Below are 23,075 nucleotides of genomic sequence, written 5' to 3'. Positions count from 1 at the left end.
TTAACACGATTAAGCATGTTGCTAGCATGTTTTAACACATTGCTAACATGAATTAGCACAATGCCAACACGAATTAGCACAATGCCAGCATGATTTAACACGCTAACATGTTTTAGCACGTTGTTGACATAAATTAGCATGTTTTAGCACATTGCTAGCATGAATTGGCAAATTTAATCTCAGAAGAAGAGGGAATAATAATAATGTTTTAATAATATAACAATATTGTCTTCTCAAGCCAACATAATAAAAAGGAAACAAGAATTTTGAACCTGGCTTCATCCAATATTCAGATTTCTGTTCTGAAAATGTATGCAAATGAGTGCATATTTAATTAGCCACTGCCTTATTTGCATATTTAAACAAAACATTGCAGAAAACTACAAAACAATTGTCCTATGATTCAATCAACATTTGTGCCACTAAAGGTAAATAAATCAGCTGTTTATCTGTGGAATAAACGTCACAGCACATCGAGTGCGAGTGTGTGTGTTTATCGAGCTTGAAATGCTTGATTGCTAACTAAATATAACACTGATGGCAACATGAATAGGAAAGCAGATGGGAGATTAATGAGCTCATAATGACAGATATGAAAACTCACTTTGCTGTTCGCCCCACCAGTTACCTGTGAGAGACGAGAGAAGACAGAGAATCACTCATAATGCAGCGTTAATACAGCGTCTGTTCAAAGATATCAGGCCTTTAATAATGTTCTTAAAACAGTAGAACAAAAAAAAATATTTATAAATCGTTCATGAAAGTTTTAGGGGCTGTTTTACACGACACCGTTTTCTATGGAAGCCTCAGAATTAAACATTTTAAAAGTTAATTGCGACTTTTTATCTCACAATTGTGACTTTATTTCTCAGAATCGTGTAATAAAGTCGCAATTGCGTGTTATAAAGTCAGAATTCAGACTTTTTTACTCGCAATAGTGACTTCATGGGCCCTATCTTGCACCCAGCGCAATTGACTTTGAACACCGACGCATGTATCATTCCTATTCTGCACCCGCGCACAGCGGACTTTTCCCTCCACAGACGCACGTCGGTAAATTAGGGAATGAACTTGCGCTCGCGGGGGCGGTTCAGCGCAAAGAGGAGGCGTGTTCCGGCGCAAAACTTCCCTGGTGCTATTTTCCAGTTTTAGAAAGCAATTGCGCCACTGACCAGGAAAAAAACAGCCTAAAGACAGTGTCGCGTTGCGCATTAGTGATATGGTATTTTAAGGGCGCGTGCTTGGCCATAATGTAGCGTGTTAACGCGCATCCACTTTGATTCTCTAATAATTATAAACAGACGCAGCAGTTTTCATTTTTGCAAATCATACATTATTACAAGGAAAAATATTAACACACGAGGGAAATCATTGTTGTGTCCGTGAAGATGTGAAAAAGATCTAGGCTATCTAGATTTTAAAAAAAAAAATCTAGATTAGCCTACACATTTACCCAAATTATACGCCTGTTTAACCGAAGCTTGGGTGGGTTTCTCCCATCATCCCCAATGTCACTTCTCTGTGTTTTATGGCCCTGACGAGAACATCGGTCTCTTTGGCTGTGAACCGCTCCTGGCGTGCGCCGGCAAATCCGCCGTTATAATAGCGATCGGCCATGGAACAAGCGCGCCGGCTCTTAAAGGGAATGTGAGAGGACGCTCTGATTGGTTCATTTCACATTACGCCCAAACCACACCTATGAATAATGAAGCTACTTCAGACCAACCCCTTTTAGATTTGCGCCGGGCGCAAGAGTCGTTTATCCCGCCGGGAAAATAGCAACAGCGCCGGGATCCGCCCACAAAGTTACTTGCGCTTTGCACTTTGACACTTGCGTTTCAGATCGTTAAAATAGGGCCCCATATCTCGCTATTCGGACTTTATATCTCGCAATTCGGACTTTATATCACGCAATTTTGACTTTATATCACGCAATTTTGACTTTATATCACGCAATTTTGACTTTATAACATAATTGTGAGTTATAAATATTTATTATAAAGTCCAATTCTAAGGAAAATAATTTTTTTTTTTTTACCTCAGAATAGTTTATATCTCACAATTCTGACTTTATAACACGCAATTGCGACTTTATATCATGCAATTTTGACTTTATATATCCAATTGCGTATTATAAATTCATAATTGAAACATGCAATTCTGAGGAAAAAAAGTCAGAATTTCAAGTATATTTCTCACAATTGCGACTTTTTATCTCGCAATTCTGACTTTTTTCCTCACAATTGCGACTTTATATCATGCAATTCTGACTTTATATCTCCCAATTGCGTATTATAATGTCAGAATTGCGAGATATAAACATGCAATTCGGAGAAAAAAAAGTCAGAATGTCAAGTATATTCCTCGTAATTGTGAGTTTATATCTCATAATTCTGACTTTATAACACGCAATTGCGACTTTTTTGAAATTCACGCAATTCTGACTTTATAACCTGCAATCGCGACTTTATATCATGCAATTCTGCTTTATATCTCCCAATTGCGTATTATAAAGTCAGAATTGCGAGATATAAACAAAATTCTGAATTCAGAATTTCAAGTACATTTCTCGCAATTATAACACGCAATTGCGACTTTATATCACGCAATTCTGACTTTATAACCTGCAAATGCGACTTTATATCACGCAATTCTAGATGTAAACTCGCAATTGTGAGAAAAAAAGTCGCAATAACCTTTTTTATTTTTCATTCTGTGGCGGAAACAAGCTTCCATAGTTTTCAGCTAAAAATGGAAAACTTTTTATGTGTTAAATTGTCAAATACACAAAAGTTTGTGTCAAAAACACAAAGTTCACATAATGTAATGTAAACAGCAGGGAAATAAATCGCATGTGTATATTAGATCTGTCTGTTAAAGTGACAGCAGCGTAATATACAGTACCTACAGCTGGATAAGCTGTTAATAATGATTCTTAATAGGACTGGTTGTTAAAGATCCCTAACTTTCAGCACAACAATTGAATGGAGATGTCATCTTGGGTGGGGTGAAATTTGGCACAGAACCCATGGTGCCACCAGTGCGACACATCTTCAGTTGTGTGCCCGACCTCATTGGGTGTTTCGGCCACTTATCGCAAGACACCCTCCGCCGGGGTTGGCCCACCACGGGTTGATCAGACCCGGGTGTGTGTCGCACGGTGGTGGTACCATGCGATCATTTGGCAGCCCATGTTGCATCCCTACGTTTCAGCCACAGCCAGTGACTGCTCCGTTCCGCTGCAGTGGCAAGTTCTTTAATTGCCCTCCGTTGGGACTGCCCTCTGATCCCTACTTCCTTCAAGAGCCTTGTGGTCGAGCTGGCCACAAAACCTCTGCATCCCACCTCCACTGGCCACACCTTCACATTCCAGCCCCGCCCCTCTGCTTCAGCTGCTAAGTTGGCATAACGCAGCCTCTTCCGTTCGAATGCCTCGTCGATGGCATCCTCCCATGGGACAGTCATTTCAACAATGAAGACACGCCGGCAGGACATGGACCAGAGGACAAGGTCTGGGCGCAGGTTGGTTGCTGCAATTTCGGGTGGGAAGTTGAGCCTCTGGTTAAGGTCTACTCGCATTTCCCAATCCCGGGCTGCGTTCAGTGGGCTAGCGTTTGGGAGTGATGGCTAAGTCCACTGTTTCTCCCCTTCCCGCATGAAGGTTGTTCTCCGTGGGATGGTAGTCTGGGCATTTAGTGGCGTAGCGTTGGTGGTTACCCTCTTGTTCTCAAGTTCGGCAGCCAAGCACCTCAGCACTTGGTTGTGGCGCCAGGTGTACCTTCCTTGAGTTAGGCTGGTCTTACAACCCACCAGGATGTGTTTGAGGGTTGCTGGGGCAGCACACAGGGGACATGCTATGTCCTCTCCATACCAGAGATGTAGGTTGGTTGGGGAGGGCAGGACATCGTAAGTGGCTCTGATGATGAAGCTTAGCCTATTAGCCTCCATGCCCCACATCTCACTCCATGTGATTTTTCTCCTCTCCACGCCATCCCACTTCATCCAGCGGCCATGCTGGGCTTGGGAGACAGCCTTGGCACACCTGGCTGCTTCCTCTTGGTGGCGCACCTCCTCCACCACCATGTGCCGCCGTTCGGTTGGAGTGGCCTTTTGCCATGTGGGTGTTGCTGCTTCCAATCCAAGGCCCCCTCTGCCATGTTGGACATGCCCCACTATATCCCGGTGTCTGAGGGCAGCCTTTGCCGCCGCTACCGTTGCCGACGGCTTCCATTTCCTCCCCGTTGCTAGGGTAGGAGCAGCACCTCTGACGACTGGATCCCGGGATTCTGTAAGAGTCATTTCCAGCCTTGTTTTGGCACATTTGTACTCCTCCACCAGGCTTGAGATTGGCAGGGAGAGAGCTCCGTTGCCATACAGGCCAATGCTGGTAAGGCATCTTCGGCAGTCCAAGCCACTTCCTCACTTGTGCATTCACTAATCTCTCCAGTCGAATGAAATATGAATATGAAACACAGAAAATCACTCCCTGCTCTTGACTGAATAACTTCAGTGGCTTTAGGCGGTTTATTTACACGACAACGGCGTTTTGGGGTCGTTTGAAAACATGCTTCAAAAAGCAAGTTCTTGAAATCGATAGCGTTATCATCTCAGCGGCAACTACAAAAATGTGAATCCATGAAAACGGTGACGTCATGCACATGTTCAAGAATATAGTGTTTCTTTATACAGTGAGATCGCCATCTACTGGCCTGACAGCAGAATACAGCGATTTTAATAGTTTTTAGCCAATAATGTAACTACGTGGATTTAGAATATGCAGAGAACATTCAAAAGTAACATTCTCATCATGTTTGAAAGAATGATAAAATGGAATGTTCGCATAAACAAACATTTTAAAAACGTTCAGAAATAATTATCATTATCACAGAACATTATCGAAGCATTCTGATAAGATGTCATTGTTGGCTGGGGTTCCCGTTGTCACTAACTCCGTCTGCGTCTCTTCCTGCCACAGGGCTCAGTCTCGTTGTGATGACTCAGTGTTCTGTGATTAAGGAGATGTGCTCCTGGCCGCCGTCCAGTGATGAGTCCCAGCTTCATGGCTCAGCCAATGAGTGAGTCCCACTGTCTAGCCCCGCCCCCTTGGGAGCTGCATCAGCAGCACTCAAGGAGAGTGTGTGTGTGTGTGTGCGTGTGTGTGTGTGTGTGTGAGAGAGTGTGTGTGTGCGCGCTTGTGTGAGTGAGTGAGTGTGCGTGTGTGTGTGTGTGTGTGTGTGTGTGTGTGTGTGTGTGTGTGTGAGAGAGTGTGTGTGTGCGCGATTGTGTGAGTGAGTTAGTGTGTGTGTGTGTGTGTGTGTGTGTGTGTGTGTGTGTGAGAGTGAGTGTGAGTGTGTGTGTGTGTGTGTGTGCGCAAGTCAGATAGAGAGAGAGAGAGAGAGAGTGTGTGTGTGTGTGTGCGCAAGTCAGATAGAGAAAGAGAGTGTGTGTGTGTGTTTGTGTGTGTGTGTGTGTGTGAGAGTTTGTGTGTGTGTGTGTGTGTGTGCGCAAGTCAGATAGAGAGAGAGAGTGTGTGTGTGTGTGCGCGTGAGTGAGTGAGCGAGCGTGTATGTGTGTGTGTGTGTGTGTGTGTGTGTGTGTGAGAGTGCGTGAGTGTGTGTGTGTGTGTGTGTGTGTGTGTGTGTGTGCGCGTGAGTGAGTGAGCGAGCGTGTATGTGTGTGTGTGTGTGTGTGTGTGTGTGTGTGTGTGCGCGTGTGCGTGAGTGTGTGTGCGTGAGTGTTTGTGTGCAAGTGAGTGTGTGTGTGTGTGTGTGTGTGTGTGTGTGTGTGTGTGTGTGTGTGTGTGTGAGTGTGTGTGTGAGTGTGTGTGTGAGTAATAAGAGGGTAAGTCACTGCTCCATTCATGCTCTCTGCTGCTCATTCAGTTTTCTGCGGTACTTCCGTCATCACCATCATTCATAAATCACATTAACTGAGACACACGTACGGGAAGAGCTGCACCGCGACTGTAGTTATGCTCAGAACTGTGAATATGATCCGATTTATGTGGCTGGATTCGATCTGATCTAATGCTCTCAACAATGACTAATTACAAGTAGATCCGCACCAGGGTTATTATTGTTAACTAAAAAATATAAAAATCATTTCTGTGTTCTTTGTTTTATCTCAAGTGCATATGAATGTGTATGTGAATAAAATATGTAGACAAGAAAAACATTTTTTTTTTTGAAAAAAACTTTTTTTTTAACGTTTTTACTAAAACTTTAAATATAAAAATACTATCTAATTCCAACTAATAACAAAACATTTAATAGTATATTAGTGATACTAAAATAACACTAATCCTAATTAAACTAAATTATAACTAAATTAACTAAAATTAAAAAAGAATAAAAACAATACAGACATTTTTAAAAAACTAATAAAATTTACAAAAACAATAAAATTACCAATACTTTACCTGTTAAAACAGAAAATATAGAAATAAAATCTAATTCAAAATATTAACAAAAATTACAATTAATGATAATAAAATAATAGATTTCTACAAAACCTTCCATTCATAAAGTTCAATTATTATTATTTTTTGCCATATTTACTAATATTTGCCTGAAAATATTAGAATTTTGCAACTAAAAGAAGGAGAAATTAAATATTTTGACTAATTTCACCAGAATTTAAATGGTTAATTCCCCTTAAAATTAAAATCAACTCATTATTTACCCAGCCTGGTGTTGTTCTAATGCCGTTCGCCCATCTTTCTTTTCTGACCTTTTATTATCTTTTATTTTACATAAACGTCCCGCTCACACTCATCTATATAACAGCAGTGAATAGCAAACAGCATCAAGCTTTTAAAAATGAATAGAAATAAATTAGTGAATAAAAATGATGCAAAAGTATCCCAGAGTGAGACACGTGTGGTGTGTGTGTGTGTGTGTGAGAGTGTGTGTTTGTGTGTGTGTATGCTCCACGTGTTCTGCGGTTTATGATATGAAATATAATGTATTATTTAATAAGTGTGAATGCATGTAGAAGATGAAACTCACAGCACTGTGTCCCCGGCACAGACAGCGGCCTCTCCTGAACCTCCTGATATGAATACTGCAACACAAACACACACACGTGCGTCACATGACGAGAAAAACTGAATTTCTACAATATTATTGTTCACACTTGATCACTTTCATAGGCAGCATTTAACCCCTTATATTATAGCCATTACATATTTAAAACAGTAATATCCTATACTAAACCTAAACTAATCTGGACAAACTATATATCATTTGAAAGCTTACAATCTCTAGTTTACATATTTCGTGACTGATTTTCAAAATAAAGTACAAAGGAGCCGTAATGTATCAATTTGCAACAATAATATGTTCATACTCCTAAGGCGTGTTCAGACCTTTATTTTGAAATAGTGATGAACATGAAAAATCATGAAGGAATGGTAGAAACCTCAGTTTGTGTTCATGCCAAGAGTTCAAAATATCGCATCCATTCAATTATTTTAGAAAAAAAGGCCTGAAAATGTTTTAAATATAAAGAAAATAATAATAGATTCAGCATTAGTGATGTGGCAGCGAGCTATAATGCACATACGTGATCTTCTGTGTTTCTTAGAGGTTGAATTCACTTCAAAATCTACCAAACTTCCAACACTACTTCTGAATAGGATTTCTACTTCATAAATTGTATGAAAATTTTAAAAATAATGGTTCAATCACTCAAACAACATATGGAAATGGAGGCGCCCTTATATGGGCAGTGATGTTCACTAGTGGAGAAGTGTGGTACTGCGCACAAACTAAATCTCACTGAACGCTCATTTTCTGAGATATCAAACTAACATTTGAAACACAACTTGTTCAGATTTTTGGCTTTGATTTTTTTTGCATTTTTAGAGTCCACCAGGTTTTGAAAGTATATATTTTATATAAAATATGAATACCGAGACGCCTTCTTTTAGACACATTTTAAGGCGGCTTTAAATTTAAAGGCAATCCCAGAATGCATTGTGAGGAGTTCTGAGAAAGAAATGTTGATTATAACTATACTTATTTCATTATTACCTAATACTAAAAAACAAAAAAGTTGTTATGTTGTTAGCAACTAAATTGTGAGTCAAATCTCTCTCTTTTTTTTAATTATTGAAATACTATTGCCGTTTTTATTAATATATTATTATTATTTTTTATTGTATATTTTCAGTTTTCATTTAAATTACAGTTTTTTTATTTAAATTTTAGTTCGTTTTTGTTGTATTTTGTCTTTTTTTTTGTATTACGGAGATACTATTGCAGTTTTTATTCATATTTTAAATTCATTTTTATTTTTAATTTAAATTTGAGTTAAAGTTGGTGTTGTGTTTTGTCATTTTTATTACTGAGATCCTATTGCACTTTTTATAAATATTTTATATTCTTTTTTATTTTATATTTTCAGTTTTCATTAAAATTTTAGTTAAAGTTTTTGTGTCTTTTAATTTTTATTACCGAGATACTATTGCAGTTTTTATTAATATTTTAAATAACTATTTTATATATATATATATATATATATATATATATATATATATATTCAGTTTTCATTTTAATTTTACTTAAAATTTTTGTTGTGTTTTGTCATTTTTGTTACTGAGATACTATTTCAGTCTTAATTAATATTTTGAACTAGATTTTAGTTAATTCTTTTGTAATTTTGTTGTGTTTTGTCATTTTTTTATTAGCTAATGTCTATAGTTTATTTTTTTTTTGTTAAAATAAATTAATAAAATAGCTGAAATAAAATCAGTTCAATATTATATTATATATGTATAACAATATATAATAATATATATATATTTTTTTTTTTTCAGAATTAATAAATGTAATATGCATGTGTATGCGTAACCGAGTTTACACAGAGATGATATCAGTATCGTTTTAAAAACTCCTTATTTGATTTAGCAAATGTGCAAAGTGGTTGCTCTACAGATATTGATTCTAAAAGTTCATATGTTCATGTGAAGGCGTTGGGCTTGTGTCAGCACATGGAAACCATCAGAGAGGACCGACTCACGTCCTGGTCTCGCATGGCGTTGAGCTGCTCCAGTTTCTTGGCCCAGTATCGAGCCTCATCTTCCGGGATGTCTGCGGGAGAAGGAATTAAATCATCAAAATATACTCAATTTACAGCAGACTTTGCCGTTCGGAGGTTTTAAAGAAAAGAGGGGGGGGGGGGGGCATACAAAAAAATTCTATGCAATGCGACTGCAAAAAAAATGTCTATGCATAAAAGGATTAAAAAAAAATGCAACTGCAATTACTTTATCTTTGTTATATTTACAATTTTAATTCATATTTTGCTCTTAATATTCTATTTATAAAGGCTTTAACCAGAACTGTTGTTACAATCACGACTGAAAACACAAACAACGCTCAATCTTCATCCCTCAGCTAAAATTAAACTATACTAAAACCGCCAGTAGGTGGCAGCAAATCACTGTCTTGACGAGCGAGTCATTGAATCATTCAGTCAAACGATTCGTTCGAAGCGTCTGATTCATTCAGGGACAAAGCAGAAGTGAGTCATTCATTAGAACGATTCACTGAAACGGTTTAACTGAGGCTATGTTTACACGGAAACGATCTGAAGAGAAAACGCAAAAGTGGCGTTGCGTTATTACTTTTTATTCTGCGTTTAGACGAGTGTTATGGGGGGAAATCTGTGTGCATATGGTGACGCAAAAGTGTGTGATATTGGATGTAGTGTGCACTCCAGACGGCTAGGTGGCGATGTGGAGCACTGACAGTGAAAGAGACGCTGACACAGTTTGTCATGTTTAATACGGTAAAGCTGCTGCTTTAACCCTCGTGCTCTTCACGTGCCGCACAAAAATTACAGAATTTTTTTTGTCAATTAAATTAATGCTATATTTTAGTTTGATATTTGCTATATTTGAGTTATTTTCCTGTACTAGCGCATGCCTGTGACGTAAACGTGTACGCCACGCCTTCACTGTCTAGCAGACTTTTGCGTTTTTACCGTTTTTACCGTTTTTTAAGCCCCAAAACTGCCGTCGCCGTGTAAACGAAAGGCACATCCGATAAAATATTTTTACGTTTTCACCCGCGAGCGTTCTCGTGTAAACAGGGCCTGAGACTAAAATGTAAGTCACCTAATAGATAATCAACTTATTGTTTATTGAATTGTTTTCTAAAATCAATATCACATTTGCATGTTGCAAACGTGCTGATATTGATAAACAGCACAAGAACAGAGATTTTTTTTGCACCATATTTGGGGTTTTCGGATGTTTTTTTATCAATTTTGATGGTCTTTTTGCCCCAAGCCACATTATTTCAACAGGGCTCACTTGCACATGAATATGATATTTTAATGATAAACACAATTTTAGTTTTTTCTATTTTGTTGATGCATTTCCAATTAAAACAGTAAGTTAGAACTTCTAAAATAGCTTTAATTTACAGCAAAATAACCTTTTATTTACAGTACATCACAGCCCTGAAAACATGACTTGCTATTTGCTATTGTCTGTGTATGTGGATGGTGATATTTAGTCCATTGTTTTAAATAAAATAGATAAATGGAAAGTTTACGGTAAAAAAAATGAGTTAATTCATTAAAAGTGACAGTAAAGACGTTTAAAATGTTTCAAAAGATTCTATCTCAAAGGTCACACAACCCCAGCTTTTCTTCCACAGTGTCTGTAAATAAGCTGTATTTTGTGGTTATAGCAGTGATGAGTTATGAGTTATGAGTACGATGATCTCACCCAGCGGCAGTTCGAAGCGAGTGTCCAGAAGCAAACTGTGGAAAGTCGGATCTTTGGTGCCACAGATTTCATTATCCGCCATTATGACCTGAGAATCTAGAGTCAGCCATTCCCCTGGTCCTTCCTGAAACACACACACACACACACACACACACACACACACACACACACACACACACAAACTGTATTTACACACAAGTTATGTCCCAAATTACATACTATACACTATGCACTTTTATACCAAACCCAAAGCAACCAGAGCTTCTAACGCCAGTTGCAGTGCTGTGATGTGATGACTTTACCAATCAGCAATTGGCTCTTTTAATCCGAAGGCGGGGCTTATTCCGCCATATTGCGCGTTGCAGTTTCTCCGCAGTAGATATATATATATATATACAGTATATATATATAGCAATAGGAGTTCACCATTTTTGTATATATATATATATATATATATATAGCAATATGAGTGCACCGTTTTTGTATATATATATATATATATAGGAATATGAGTGCACCGTTTTTGCTTATATATCTATATATAGCAATATGAGTTCACCATTTTTGTATATATATATATATCAATATGAGTGCACCATTTTTGTATATATATATATATAGCAATATGAGTGCACCAATTTTTTTATATATATATATATCAATATGAGTGCACCATTTTTGTATATATATATATATATATAGCAATATGAGTGCACCAATTTTTATATATATATATATATATATATATATATATATAGCAATATGAGTGCACCGTTTTTGTATATATATATATTTAGCAATATGAGTGCACCGTTTTTGCATATATATCTATATATAGCAATATGAGTACACCGTTTTTGTATATATATATATATATATAGCAATATGAGTGCACCGTTTTTGCATATATATATAGCAATATGAGTGCACCATTTTTGTATATATAAATAAATATATCAATATGAGTGCACCATTTTTGTATATATATATATAGCAATATGAGTGCACCATTTTTGTATATATATCTCAATATATCAATATGAGTGCACCATTTTTGTATATATATATATATATATCAATATGAGTGCACCATTTTTGTATATATATATAGCAATATGAGTGCACCATTTTTGTATATATATATATATAGCAATATGAGTGCACCATTTTTGTATATATATATATATATATAGCAATATGAGTGCACCATTTTTGTATATATATATATAGCAATATAAATGCACCATTTTTGTATATATATATATAGCAATATGAGTGCACCATTTTTGTATATATATATAGCAATATGAGTGCACCATTTTTGTATATATATATATAGCAATATGAGTGCACCATTTTTGTATATATATATAGCAATATGAGTGCACCATTTTTGTATATATATATATAGCAATATGAGTGCACCATTTTTGTATATATATATAGCAATATGAGTGCACCGTTTTTGTATATATATATATATAGCAATATGAGTGCACCATTTTTGTATATATATATATAGCAATATGAGTGCACCATTTTTGTATATATATATATATATAGCAATATAAGTGCACCATTTTTGTATATACTGTATATATATAGCAATATGAGTGCACCATTTTTGTATATATATATAAATATATCAATATGAGTGCACCATTTTTGTATATATATATATAGCAATATGAGTGCACCATTTTTGTATATATATCTCAATATATCAATATGAGTGCACCATTTTTGTATATATATATATATATATATCAATATGAGTGCACCATTTTTGTATATATATATAGCAATATGAGTGCACCATTTTTGTATATATATATATATATAGCAATATGAGTGCACCATTTTTGTATATATATATATATATAGCAATATGAGTGCACCATTTTTGTATATATATATATAGCAATATAAATGCACCATTTTTGTATATATATATATAGCAATATGAGTGCACCATTTTTGTATATATATATATAGCAATATGAGTGCACCATTTTTGTATATATATATATAGCAATATGAGTGCACCATTTTTGTATATATATATAGCAATATAAATGCACCATTTTTGTATATATATATATAGCAATATAAATGCACCATTTTTGTATATATATATATAGCAATATGAGTGCACCATTTTTGTATATATATATAGCAATATGAGTGCACCATTTTTGTATATATATATATAGCAATATGAGTGCACCATTTTTGTATATATATATAGCAATATGAGTGCACCGTTTTTGTATATATATATATATATAGCAATATGAGTGCACCATTTTTGTATATATATATATAGCAATATGAGTGCACCATTTTTGTATATATATATATAGCAATATAAGTGCACCATTTTTGTATATACTGTATATATATAGCAATATAAGTGCACCATTTTTGTATATACTGTATATATATAGCAATATGAGTGCACCATTTCTGTATATATATTATCGGTTAATTAAGTGCATCATCTGGGTATCTCAAGTGGACTTCATATTGTTGGCATTTTCAGTATGAAAACATTAATCACACTATATTTGTACTGATAAATGGCATAGAATAGTGAACACACATGTGGATTGGGACACACCTACAGCCTCCTCAGGCTTATTAATATAATATAAAAAAAATACCTATAATAGTTATTATTATTTTAAAAATGTCAAATTATTGGTTATTTACAAACAAAGTTTTTTGCAGAATTATACAGCCCTACAAACCAAACAAGGGGTTCTTGTTTGGTTTAAAATGCATTTTAAATTGTTTTTGCAACTTTTACCAGAAAAAACCCCAATTCTCTGTTTGCTCCAGCAGGTGAAAATGATGCATCCGATCACTTGCTTTAAGGAATCATAAAATAATTTGCCACTGCTTCGCTTTTATATTTCATCACGAATCAATTCTTACTTTCACTATTTAATCTTGCAGTAATAAATCACAATGCCATATTACAGAACAAATGCACAAACACTACAAATATTTCGAAAACGTCCTTCAATCAATGCTCAGAAAACACAATGAATGCCTTCAAATCACATAAAATCACACAAACACCCGAATGTCACAGGCCGAGACAAGAAAGCACTCATTCATTATTGACAGCAGATGATATATTATTCATGCTACATTATGAAAGCATGAGGAAAAACTCGGGTTATATATAAAATGGGGCATAAAAGCAGCAAATGGAAGCGTCTTAGTAAAACCGCTGACTTTAAATGCTGCAAGCATTGGCTTACGTAACAGGAGAGGAAGAGCAGAAGCGCATGGGAAGGTCTGAGTAACAGCGGCTATAAATCCAGCAGCGAGTCCTGCGTTTGCACCAGATCTAATCAAAACCTGACACATCATGTGACCTTCACTTCCCCTGATCTGACATCACAACAACTATCATCTGCTTTAGATTTCATTTCAAGTCTGATCTCTCCACAGATTATTGATCATATGTTGCTTATAGGATCTGTCTGCAAGGTTTCTTCCACAATATCATAAGAGAAATAAGAAAAACTGGCATCTAATTTTGGGAGGTTGAGATTACTGGGCTCATTTTCTCCTCTGAGAAGCAGAAGTTAGATTCACAAAACATTATTAGGAATTAAATTCTTGTTAACGACCATATTCTTCTTAATTTTTATTACTTGTACTTTGTGTACACACAGTTTCCTAAAAAGAAAGGTTTTGTACGACTCACTTTATCAGTTAGTGTTTCCGGTGGCTGGAATTTTGTCAGTCAAAAGTAGTCAATCTCCGAATCCAACATAACATGAGGAGAGTAAAGATGGAAAGCTCCTAAAGCTTGTTTCCATATAAATTCATGGATAATTTGTTGTTTTGAAAAATCAATATTGACCTTGTATTTGAAAAAGAATCCTCAAATAATAATGAAATGATTCAATGATACAGATAGACTATTTTAGACTGAAAAAAAGCCGGTGGCCGGGAAGAACAACAGCTACAGCTACATTCTTTTTAGTCAACTTTTTGTTCACAAACAATGTAGTCAATGCGGGAGTTCATGTGTAGAGCCGCTGGTGATACTTCGAGAACAGTTTCATGTTGTGTCGAGCCGCATTAGTGTTTTAAAAATATTGATTTTGATGCTATCATAGAAGTGCCCCATACACTCCCATTCAAAAGGCATCAAAACGAAAATACGGTCAATCTTAAAAGTGGCGTTTCCATCCTAATTCTGCTTTTACACTAAAGTTTAACTCGGGTAGATTAACAAAAAAGAGCCTAGGTTAAATTTTGGCGACAGTTACCCTTTAAGAAAAGCCAGTAGCTTTAAAACGAGATGTAGATCTTATAAACCTACGCCAACACATGTGTTTCTAAATATGCAAACTGTTCATCGCGATTTCAAAATAAAGTTTAAAGCCTCGCACTGAGTTTGCATGTTCTTGCTCAAGAAATTACAGTGGCTGTAGCATTTCTACCGTAAAGAAGTATAAAAATGTCGTTTGGCCAAAATTAAACAAGGATTTGATATGCTGTAAAGTGTAACAACAAGAATCATCAGGCTGTTGGCGCCCTCTGCTGGCCATTGTTATAATAAATAATGTACATTGATTATGTTTATATTTTTTATATTACATTATGTATTTCAACAGTGTTGTTCAAAAAACAACAACAAATAATTGTATATTTTATTTGAACCAATTATTATTGCCTGATTGTTATTACATATTAATTTTATACGAATTTTTGTTCACTCAGGTATGTTTTTATTACAACAAAAAATAAATGATCCAATTGCTGTCACAGATTTGGTGGCGGTAGTGAAGCGCACGACTGAATACTCAAACCGTCTTTAATCTAATAATCGACACAATAAACAGGAGAATAACTCGGAGACACACAACCACGTATACGACAACGGAGAAATGAACAGAGTATAAATACACAGGCAAACAATGATTAACAGCTGAGCGTTATCTGTAACCAAGCCAAAACTAATGACAAAACAGAATATAACCATGACATCTACTCGATTAATCGTCAAAATAATCGACGATTACCAAAATAATCGCTAGTGACAGCCCTACTAAATATACTAATCTTTCGATTAAAGCTTGATATTTTACTTTTTAAAATAAAATAATGTGCTCAGCAGACTTTTGTTTTTGCTGTAATATCGACATTGGTTTCAATAATGGCATTCACATCAACCAATGAAATATTGGCATCATAAAACCACGCCCACCTCATTTGATTGGCGGATATTCTGCAGTGGGATCCACACGTAGCCGACCATGGTGTCCCAGATCAGCCCTTTATTCCACACCTCCACAGTGAGACCCAGATCCAGGCGATTTATCTCACTAGACAGAAAAAGAGAGAAAATAAAAAGACAGAGCAAGCATTAGATGAAGATTAATGCAGGTGTCAGCGCACTGCACTCTTAGAAAACAGCTTCAATGGGTTTCTATATAGAATCCTTTGTGCTAGAAAGGTTATATATAGGACTTGTCTTAAATGATTGCATAATAATTTCATGTTTTAACAGGTTATTTCAATTTATTCTGGTAGTAGAGTATCTTTACAAGCTGCCTAATTAATAAAATTTAATTAAAACAAAAAAACAACGCATTTAATCAAGCTCCAAAAACAGCTCGTTTTGATATTGGGTGACGTGACATCACACGGTCAAATATATTTGCATATGCCCGCCTCCAGAGCAAGACATGGACGAATAGTTATACATCATCACACCATAGGCCCCGCCCACTGGCGTTCAGTATCTTAACAGCTGACGTTTGCCTACACTGGATGTCAAAAGCAAACAGAAGCCATTATAATGACTGACACAGTAAATAGATGTGTGTTCAGTTTCTGACGGACTCCAGACGCTTGAGTCTGCCGATAACAGGACAAATGGAAGAGTGAAAGAAGTTTAAACAGCTGCTTTGAATCTCTGTACAGACTTCAGAAGATCCCAGCGTCAGAAACAAGTGGATGGTTTATTTTAATGGCGTCCCGGATCGTGTTGAAGGATTATACGTGTTACGTAACTGCTCTGAGGCACAAGGTTCAGGATTCAAATGCAGCATTTAATAAATGGTAATCCAAAAATGTAATCCAATAAACAGACAGTGGGCCCTATCTTGCACCCAGTGCGACGCATGTATCATTCCTATTCGGCACCCGCGCACAGCAGACTTTTCCCTCCACAGATGCACGTCGATAAATTAGTGAATGAACTTGCACTCGGGGGGGGGGGGGGGCAGTTCAGGAAAAGAGGAGTGTGTTCCGACGCAAACGTTCTCTGGTGATATTTTGCATTTCCAGAAAACAACTCCGCCACTGACCAGGAGAAACCGAGTCTAAAGACAGCGGCGCCGCGCGTTAGTCAGATGCTATTTTAAGCGCGCGTGCTTGGCCATTATGTAGTGTGTGAACAACACACACACTTTGATTCTCTAATCTAAACAGACGCACCAGTTTTCATTTTTGCAAATCATACATTATTACAAGGAAAAATATTACCACACGAGGGAAATCATTGTTGTGTCCGTGAAGATGTGAAATAAATAGGCATAAATCTAGCAACACATTTACCCAAATTATTATACGCCTGTTTAACCGAAGCTAATGTGTGTGTTTCTCCATCATCCTCATACAATGTCACTTCTCTGTGTACTTCTCTTATAATAGCGATCCGCCGTTATAATAGCGATCCGCCGTTATAATAGCGATCCGCCGTTATAATAGCAATCCGCCGTTATAATAGCAATCCGCCGTTATAATAGCAATCCACCGTTATAATAGCAATCCGCCGTTATAATAGCAATCCGCCGTTATAATAGCAATCCGCCGTTATAATAGCGATCCGCCGTTATAATAGCAATCCACCGTTATAATAGCGATCCGCCGTTATAATAGCAATCCGCCGTTATAATAGCAATCCGCCGTTATAATAGCAATCCGCCGTTATAATAGCGATCCGCCGTTATAATAGCAATCCGCCGTTATAATAGCAATCCGCCGTTATAATAGCAATCCGCCGTTATAATAGCGATCCACCGTTATAATAGCAATCCGCCGTTATAATAGCAATCCGCCGTTATAATAGCAATCCGCCGTTATAATAGCAATCCGCCGTTATAATAGCAATCCGCCGTTATAATAGCAATCCGCCGTTATAATAGCAATCCGCCGTTATAATAGCGATCCACCGTTATAATAGCAATCCGCCGTTATAATAACAATCCGCCGTTATAATAGCAATCAGCCGTTAAAATAGCAATCTGCCGTTATAATAGCAATCCCGCCGTTATAATAGCAATCCGCCGTTATAATAGCAATCCGCCGTGGAACAAGCGCGCCGGCTCTTAAAGGGAATGTGAGAGGACGCTCTGATTGGTTTATTTCACGTTACGCCCAAACCACACCTATGAGTAATGAAGACTTCAGACCAACACATTTTAGATTTGCTACGAGATCTGCCCACAAAGCTACTTGCGTTTCGCGTTTGATATTTGCGTTTTAGATCGTTAAAATAGGACCCAAGAGGTCATAAACACATGCAAATAATCACAAACAAACACCGGGCAGGAAACTCAGGTAAACTGGGTAATCCAGAAAACAGGCAAAGGGTCCAAACTATGGAACAAGAAACCAGAGGAGCGCTCCGAAATGCAGTGTAACATACAAGACTTCGCAAAGAGTGACTGGGTTAACCAGGTTTATATAGACAAAGTTAGCAAGGGTAAATGTGAAACAGCTGAAACTAATCAGGGATAATGAGTCCGGGCAAAGGATTATGGGAAATGCAGTTCATGGTGGAATGACAATGGTCTGGGGAGGAGTGCCCTCTGGTGGATATCATGGGCACTTCAGCTGGTGATCGTGACAACGGGCCCGTCCGCACCGCCAGCGACAAAGCGACACAATCCCATTCATTTCAATGGAGCGCTGGCGACTTCCGGCGACACGAGCGACAGTAACCGTTGGCGACAGAATGTGGGCGTGTCAAGCGGCGTGAGAAATTCAGAAATTCCAACTTTATGCAAATGAGAAGCAATTTTTGTGAGCGACAACCAATCGGGAAGAAGACTTTGAGTGGAGCTCACGTCACCGTCTTGAGTCTCGAGTGCAAAGACAGAAGAGTTTGAGGGCGATTTCACTGTTTTATATGATTTGCCTGTAACCACATACATGAATATAATAAATGATGCATGGAAAAGAATGTCGACAGTCTCAGTGAGTTTAATGCATACATTTATAGTTCGAGTGTTGTAATTTTATGATGCAAGTTTAGCACTTCTGCAGTTAATTTTACAGTTTCCCCTGCATTATGTTGACTATTAGGGACAAGGAAATTGATTATTTGTCAAATTCGAATGACATTTTAGTAATTTATGACAGTATGAGTGAGTTTAATTTGTTGATTGATTGATCGATCGTTAATCTAGTATCGTTTAATGATTTACCGGTAATCCACTGAACACTGTGGTAATATAAAAACACTCTCCCAACAGCATACTGTTACTTTTAATTCTTTTGAGCCTAAAGGTGCGTTCACACTACAAGCGACAAAGCGACACATTACCATTAATTTCAATGGGGAGCGGGCGTTTTCCGGCGACACGCGCGATCGTGGCCGTTGGCGACCTGATGGGGCGTGTCTGGCGACGCGACAAAGTTGAGATCTGTTTAACTTTATGCAAATGAAGAGCGACTTTCGGGAGCGACAACCAATAGGAGTGAAGTCAGTGGAGCGCGCGTGATCATCCGTCACTCTCTGACAGAGGCAAGTTGAGCGAGAAGCTAATTTTAGCCGTCAGAAACTGCTATAAGTTGTGATATATCTCCGTGTACATACAGTGGTGTTCACAGTACTGACTCAGAGCCGGATTGGTTTTGTGAACACATATAGACGGTATTTGCCCGTTTGTTGCAGTTAAATAGCTGCGATGGCAAAAAGCACTCACAGTTTCTCGTTCATCTTTAATATTATGCATGTTATACTGACTCCATTTGTATTTAGAATTTTTCTTTCAAAATGTTTGTTTGTAGTGGCAAGAAAATGGATTTGTTGTCTACAACATGGAGAAACATCCGTGAATGTTACTCACAAACATTACTAGACAACCAGTAGCGGGAACGCCCACTAGCGACCTCACCGCCAGCCACTGGCGACCTGCAGCGACAAAGTCGCTTGTAGTGTGAACGTAGCTTAATTCCTAGTCAAATTAAAATAATATAGTTGTATCACTTGTGATGGTATTTTCTATAGATGTGGCAAGACGTGCAATCTACCAATAACATTAGAGTGACAGCACAATCGCCCACAAGCGACTCACGGTACAGAGACTAGCGACACACAGCGACAGCCGCTGGCGGTGTGAACGGGGCTTCGTAGATATGTTTTTACTGATCGGCAGAGGTGTACAGTCCAGGGGTCAGAAAGTAAAAGTCCTGCCATATGTTTATTCCACTCATGAACTCAGCCAGCTGAATTCACTAATTAGTTCTCCTGGCTGAAAAACTGCTAATTAGCAAATCCAGGTGATTGGAACAAAATACTGAGGAGGACTTTTACTTTCTGACCCCTGGACGTTACACCTCTGCTGATAGGATAGCTATCTGTTAAAGATAAAAAATATCCTAGTAATTTACATGGTAATAAGCAACTAGTTAACAGCGAGAATTGAACCCTAACGCAAAGTGTTACCGAAAAAGTTTTAGTGAACAATAATAACCCTGTACCACAATTGGAAGCGCGTACATATACAAAGAAAAATTCTTAGTCAATAATTTATCCCTTAAAACTCATCTTTGATCACCAAAATGACATATTTAAAAGTTTTTTCCTTGAAAAAAAATTTAATGCATTAAAATATCTTGAATGTAACTCGACACCCTCGCCTCATTTAGTATGCGCGGTTCTATGAATATGCAAATGAGCCCCGCCTCCACTCACTCACTCACTCAGAGATCCACTGGTTGACGATCACACGTTGATCTGATTGGTTACAAGGTAGTGTGTGACGTCAGAAACACCAGCGATTTCAAACCGTGTTTTTGAGACTGTCTTTGGTTCACTGCAGTTTTAAGCAGAAAATACTCAGCAATGCTGTCGACTTATGAACTTACACATGATTCGTCTTATTAAAGCATATTAAAAACACCACATAGACACATAAACAACATTAAAGGCTGGATTTTCACCACAGGGGGACTTTAACAAATAATATTTTTAATTTTGGCCACTACTGTATATAGTATGAAGCGCCTGACAGAACCATTCAAGGTTATGTATAGAATCTTTTCTTCTAAGACACGGAGTGAACTGCTAAACGAGTGTATGAAGGGAATAGGAAAATTAGCACAGGGATGAATTAAATTTCATAAAGACAATGAGATGTTCTGTGGTAGAAAGTAAAAGGCTTTTACTCAACACGAAGCCTGGCGTGAAGCGGGACGCTAACCGAGAGCTGCGGGGGTGAAGAGCTCGTTTGGAATCAAGATTTGATGTTTATCGAGAGACATTTGCATGTGTTGTTCATCTGGGGTGATTGTTGGCACCACACTGAGAGGATTTCACTAAACTGCTTTACATAATTACATCACTGCAAAATGGAAACAAATAGGAAACAAAACATGCCCAGGAGAAATATGCCACATATCTAATTTGCAAAACAGCTGGAAACATTGTTAGAGAGAAAACCATGAGAGGAGAAATACTAGACATTTACATTTCTGAGTGGTTTCAAGTATTATTTCTTATGTGGTAAAATGTATATAAGCAATAAAAATTCATATATTTTATATATTTTTTTCTTTTATAAGCCACATTTCTCAGGATTTAAAAAGAAACTTTGCCACATGTATCACTTCATAATAACTTTAAAGTCCCCCTGTGGTGAAAATCCAGTTTTTTAATGTTGTTTATATGTGTATGTGGTGTTTTTGTAATAAGACAATCTGATTGTCTTTATTACCTCTAATTTGCATATTCATAGAACCGTGTAACCAATCAGATCAACGTGTGATCGTCAACCAGTGGATCTCTGAGTGAGCTGAGTGAGTGAGTGGAGGCGGGGCTCATTTGCATATTCATAGAACCGTGTAACCAATCAGATCAATGTGTGATCGTCAACCAGTGGATTTCTGAGCTGAGTGAGTGGAGGCGGGGCTCATTTGCATATATTTATAAAACCGTGTAACCAATCAGATCAACGTGTGATCGTCAACCAGTGGATCTCTGAGCTGAGTGAGTGAGTGGAGGCGGGGCTCATTTGCATATATTTATAAAACCGTGTAACCAATCAGATCAACGAGTGATCGTCAACCAGTGGATCTCTGAGCTGAGTGAGTGAGTGGAGGTGGGGCTCATTTGCATATTCATAGAACTGTGTAACCAATCAGATCAACGTGTAATCGCCAACCAGTGGATCTCTGAGTGAGTGAGTGAGTGGAGGCGGGGCTCATTTGCATATTCATAGAACCGCGCATACTAAATGAGGCAAGGGTGTCGAGTTACACTTAAGATATTTTAAGACGAAGTAAAAAAAATCAAGGGATACAATTATTGACTACAGGGAGACTTTAAGTAATACATGTAATATTTAAAGCTATATAAAGCTATACTAATAAACAATAATATTTCAGTTATATAAAGCTTGACATATCACTGGAACCATTGATTATTTAAATGTAGCTTTAAATATGCAAATGAGGCATTCTATTTTTAAACATGCATTAATTTGCATAAATTATGAACTCTGAACACTGGATAAAGATGATTGTTTTATTTTGTCGACATATTATAGTTAAAGGTTTCTTCAGAGGACGTTGGATTTTAATGTTTAAAACATTCATCACAGCATATTGTTTCATTTCTCAAATATAATAGTCAGTTCACAGTATATATGTACAGTATCCAGTATAATATCCTATTCTGCACACGTAGTAGAGAGCAGAGATTCTCTGCAGAGCCGCGTTACGCAAGAACAGCCGTTCTGCACCGGCGCAGGCGCTTATCAATGAACGAGAGAGAGATGTATGAATGAACGCGCTGGCGAAAGAGGGAAATAAAGTGAAGATGACAGCGATAGAGCGAAGCAATCAAACAGGAGATACTGAGCAAGTGAAGGGAGAACAGACTGGACCGCATGAAAGCGTCACTTCATACTCACAGAATAGAAATGTAATGGAAAGCAAATGGAGATGTTTCAGACTTTCTCTCCTCTAGACTTTCAAATCTCAGATTTACCAAGATGCCAAAATCTGCAATCAAATTTACCCAAGATCACATGATCTGAGCCGCTATCCACATTAATGTTAGAGCTAATTCGTTAGA

At 37.3% G+C, this 23,075-nt stretch overlaps 2 protein-coding genes across 2 annotated transcripts in view; one reads left to right on the top strand and one right to left on the bottom strand.

Moving 5' to 3' along the window:
* map2k2b (mitogen-activated protein kinase kinase 2b) overlaps nucleotides 1-23,075 on the top strand; it is a 529,628-nt gene that overhangs the window by 206,312 nt on the left and 300,241 nt on the right. The window lies entirely within an intron of this gene.
* Nucleotides 1-23,075, bottom strand: part of LOC306999011 (protein unc-13 homolog A) — a gene marked incomplete at its 5' end in the record, with an annotated part of 92,763 nt that overhangs the window by 55,288 nt on the left and 14,400 nt on the right. The window contains 5 exon segments of the mRNA XM_079613407.1: nucleotides 605-628; nucleotides 7,008-7,050; nucleotides 9,022-9,092; nucleotides 10,739-10,862; nucleotides 15,972-16,089. Of these exon segments, the coding sequence (XP_079469533.1) occupies nucleotides 605-628; nucleotides 7,008-7,050; nucleotides 9,022-9,092; nucleotides 10,739-10,862; nucleotides 15,972-16,089 (380 nt within the window).

The sequence above is a fragment of the Phoxinus phoxinus genome (assembly GCF_949152265.1).
Source record: "Phoxinus phoxinus genome assembly, chromosome: 5".
Lineage (NCBI taxonomy): Eukaryota > Metazoa > Chordata > Actinopteri > Cypriniformes > Leuciscidae > Phoxinus > Phoxinus phoxinus.
This window is presented reverse-complemented; position numbering and strand designations above follow the sequence as displayed.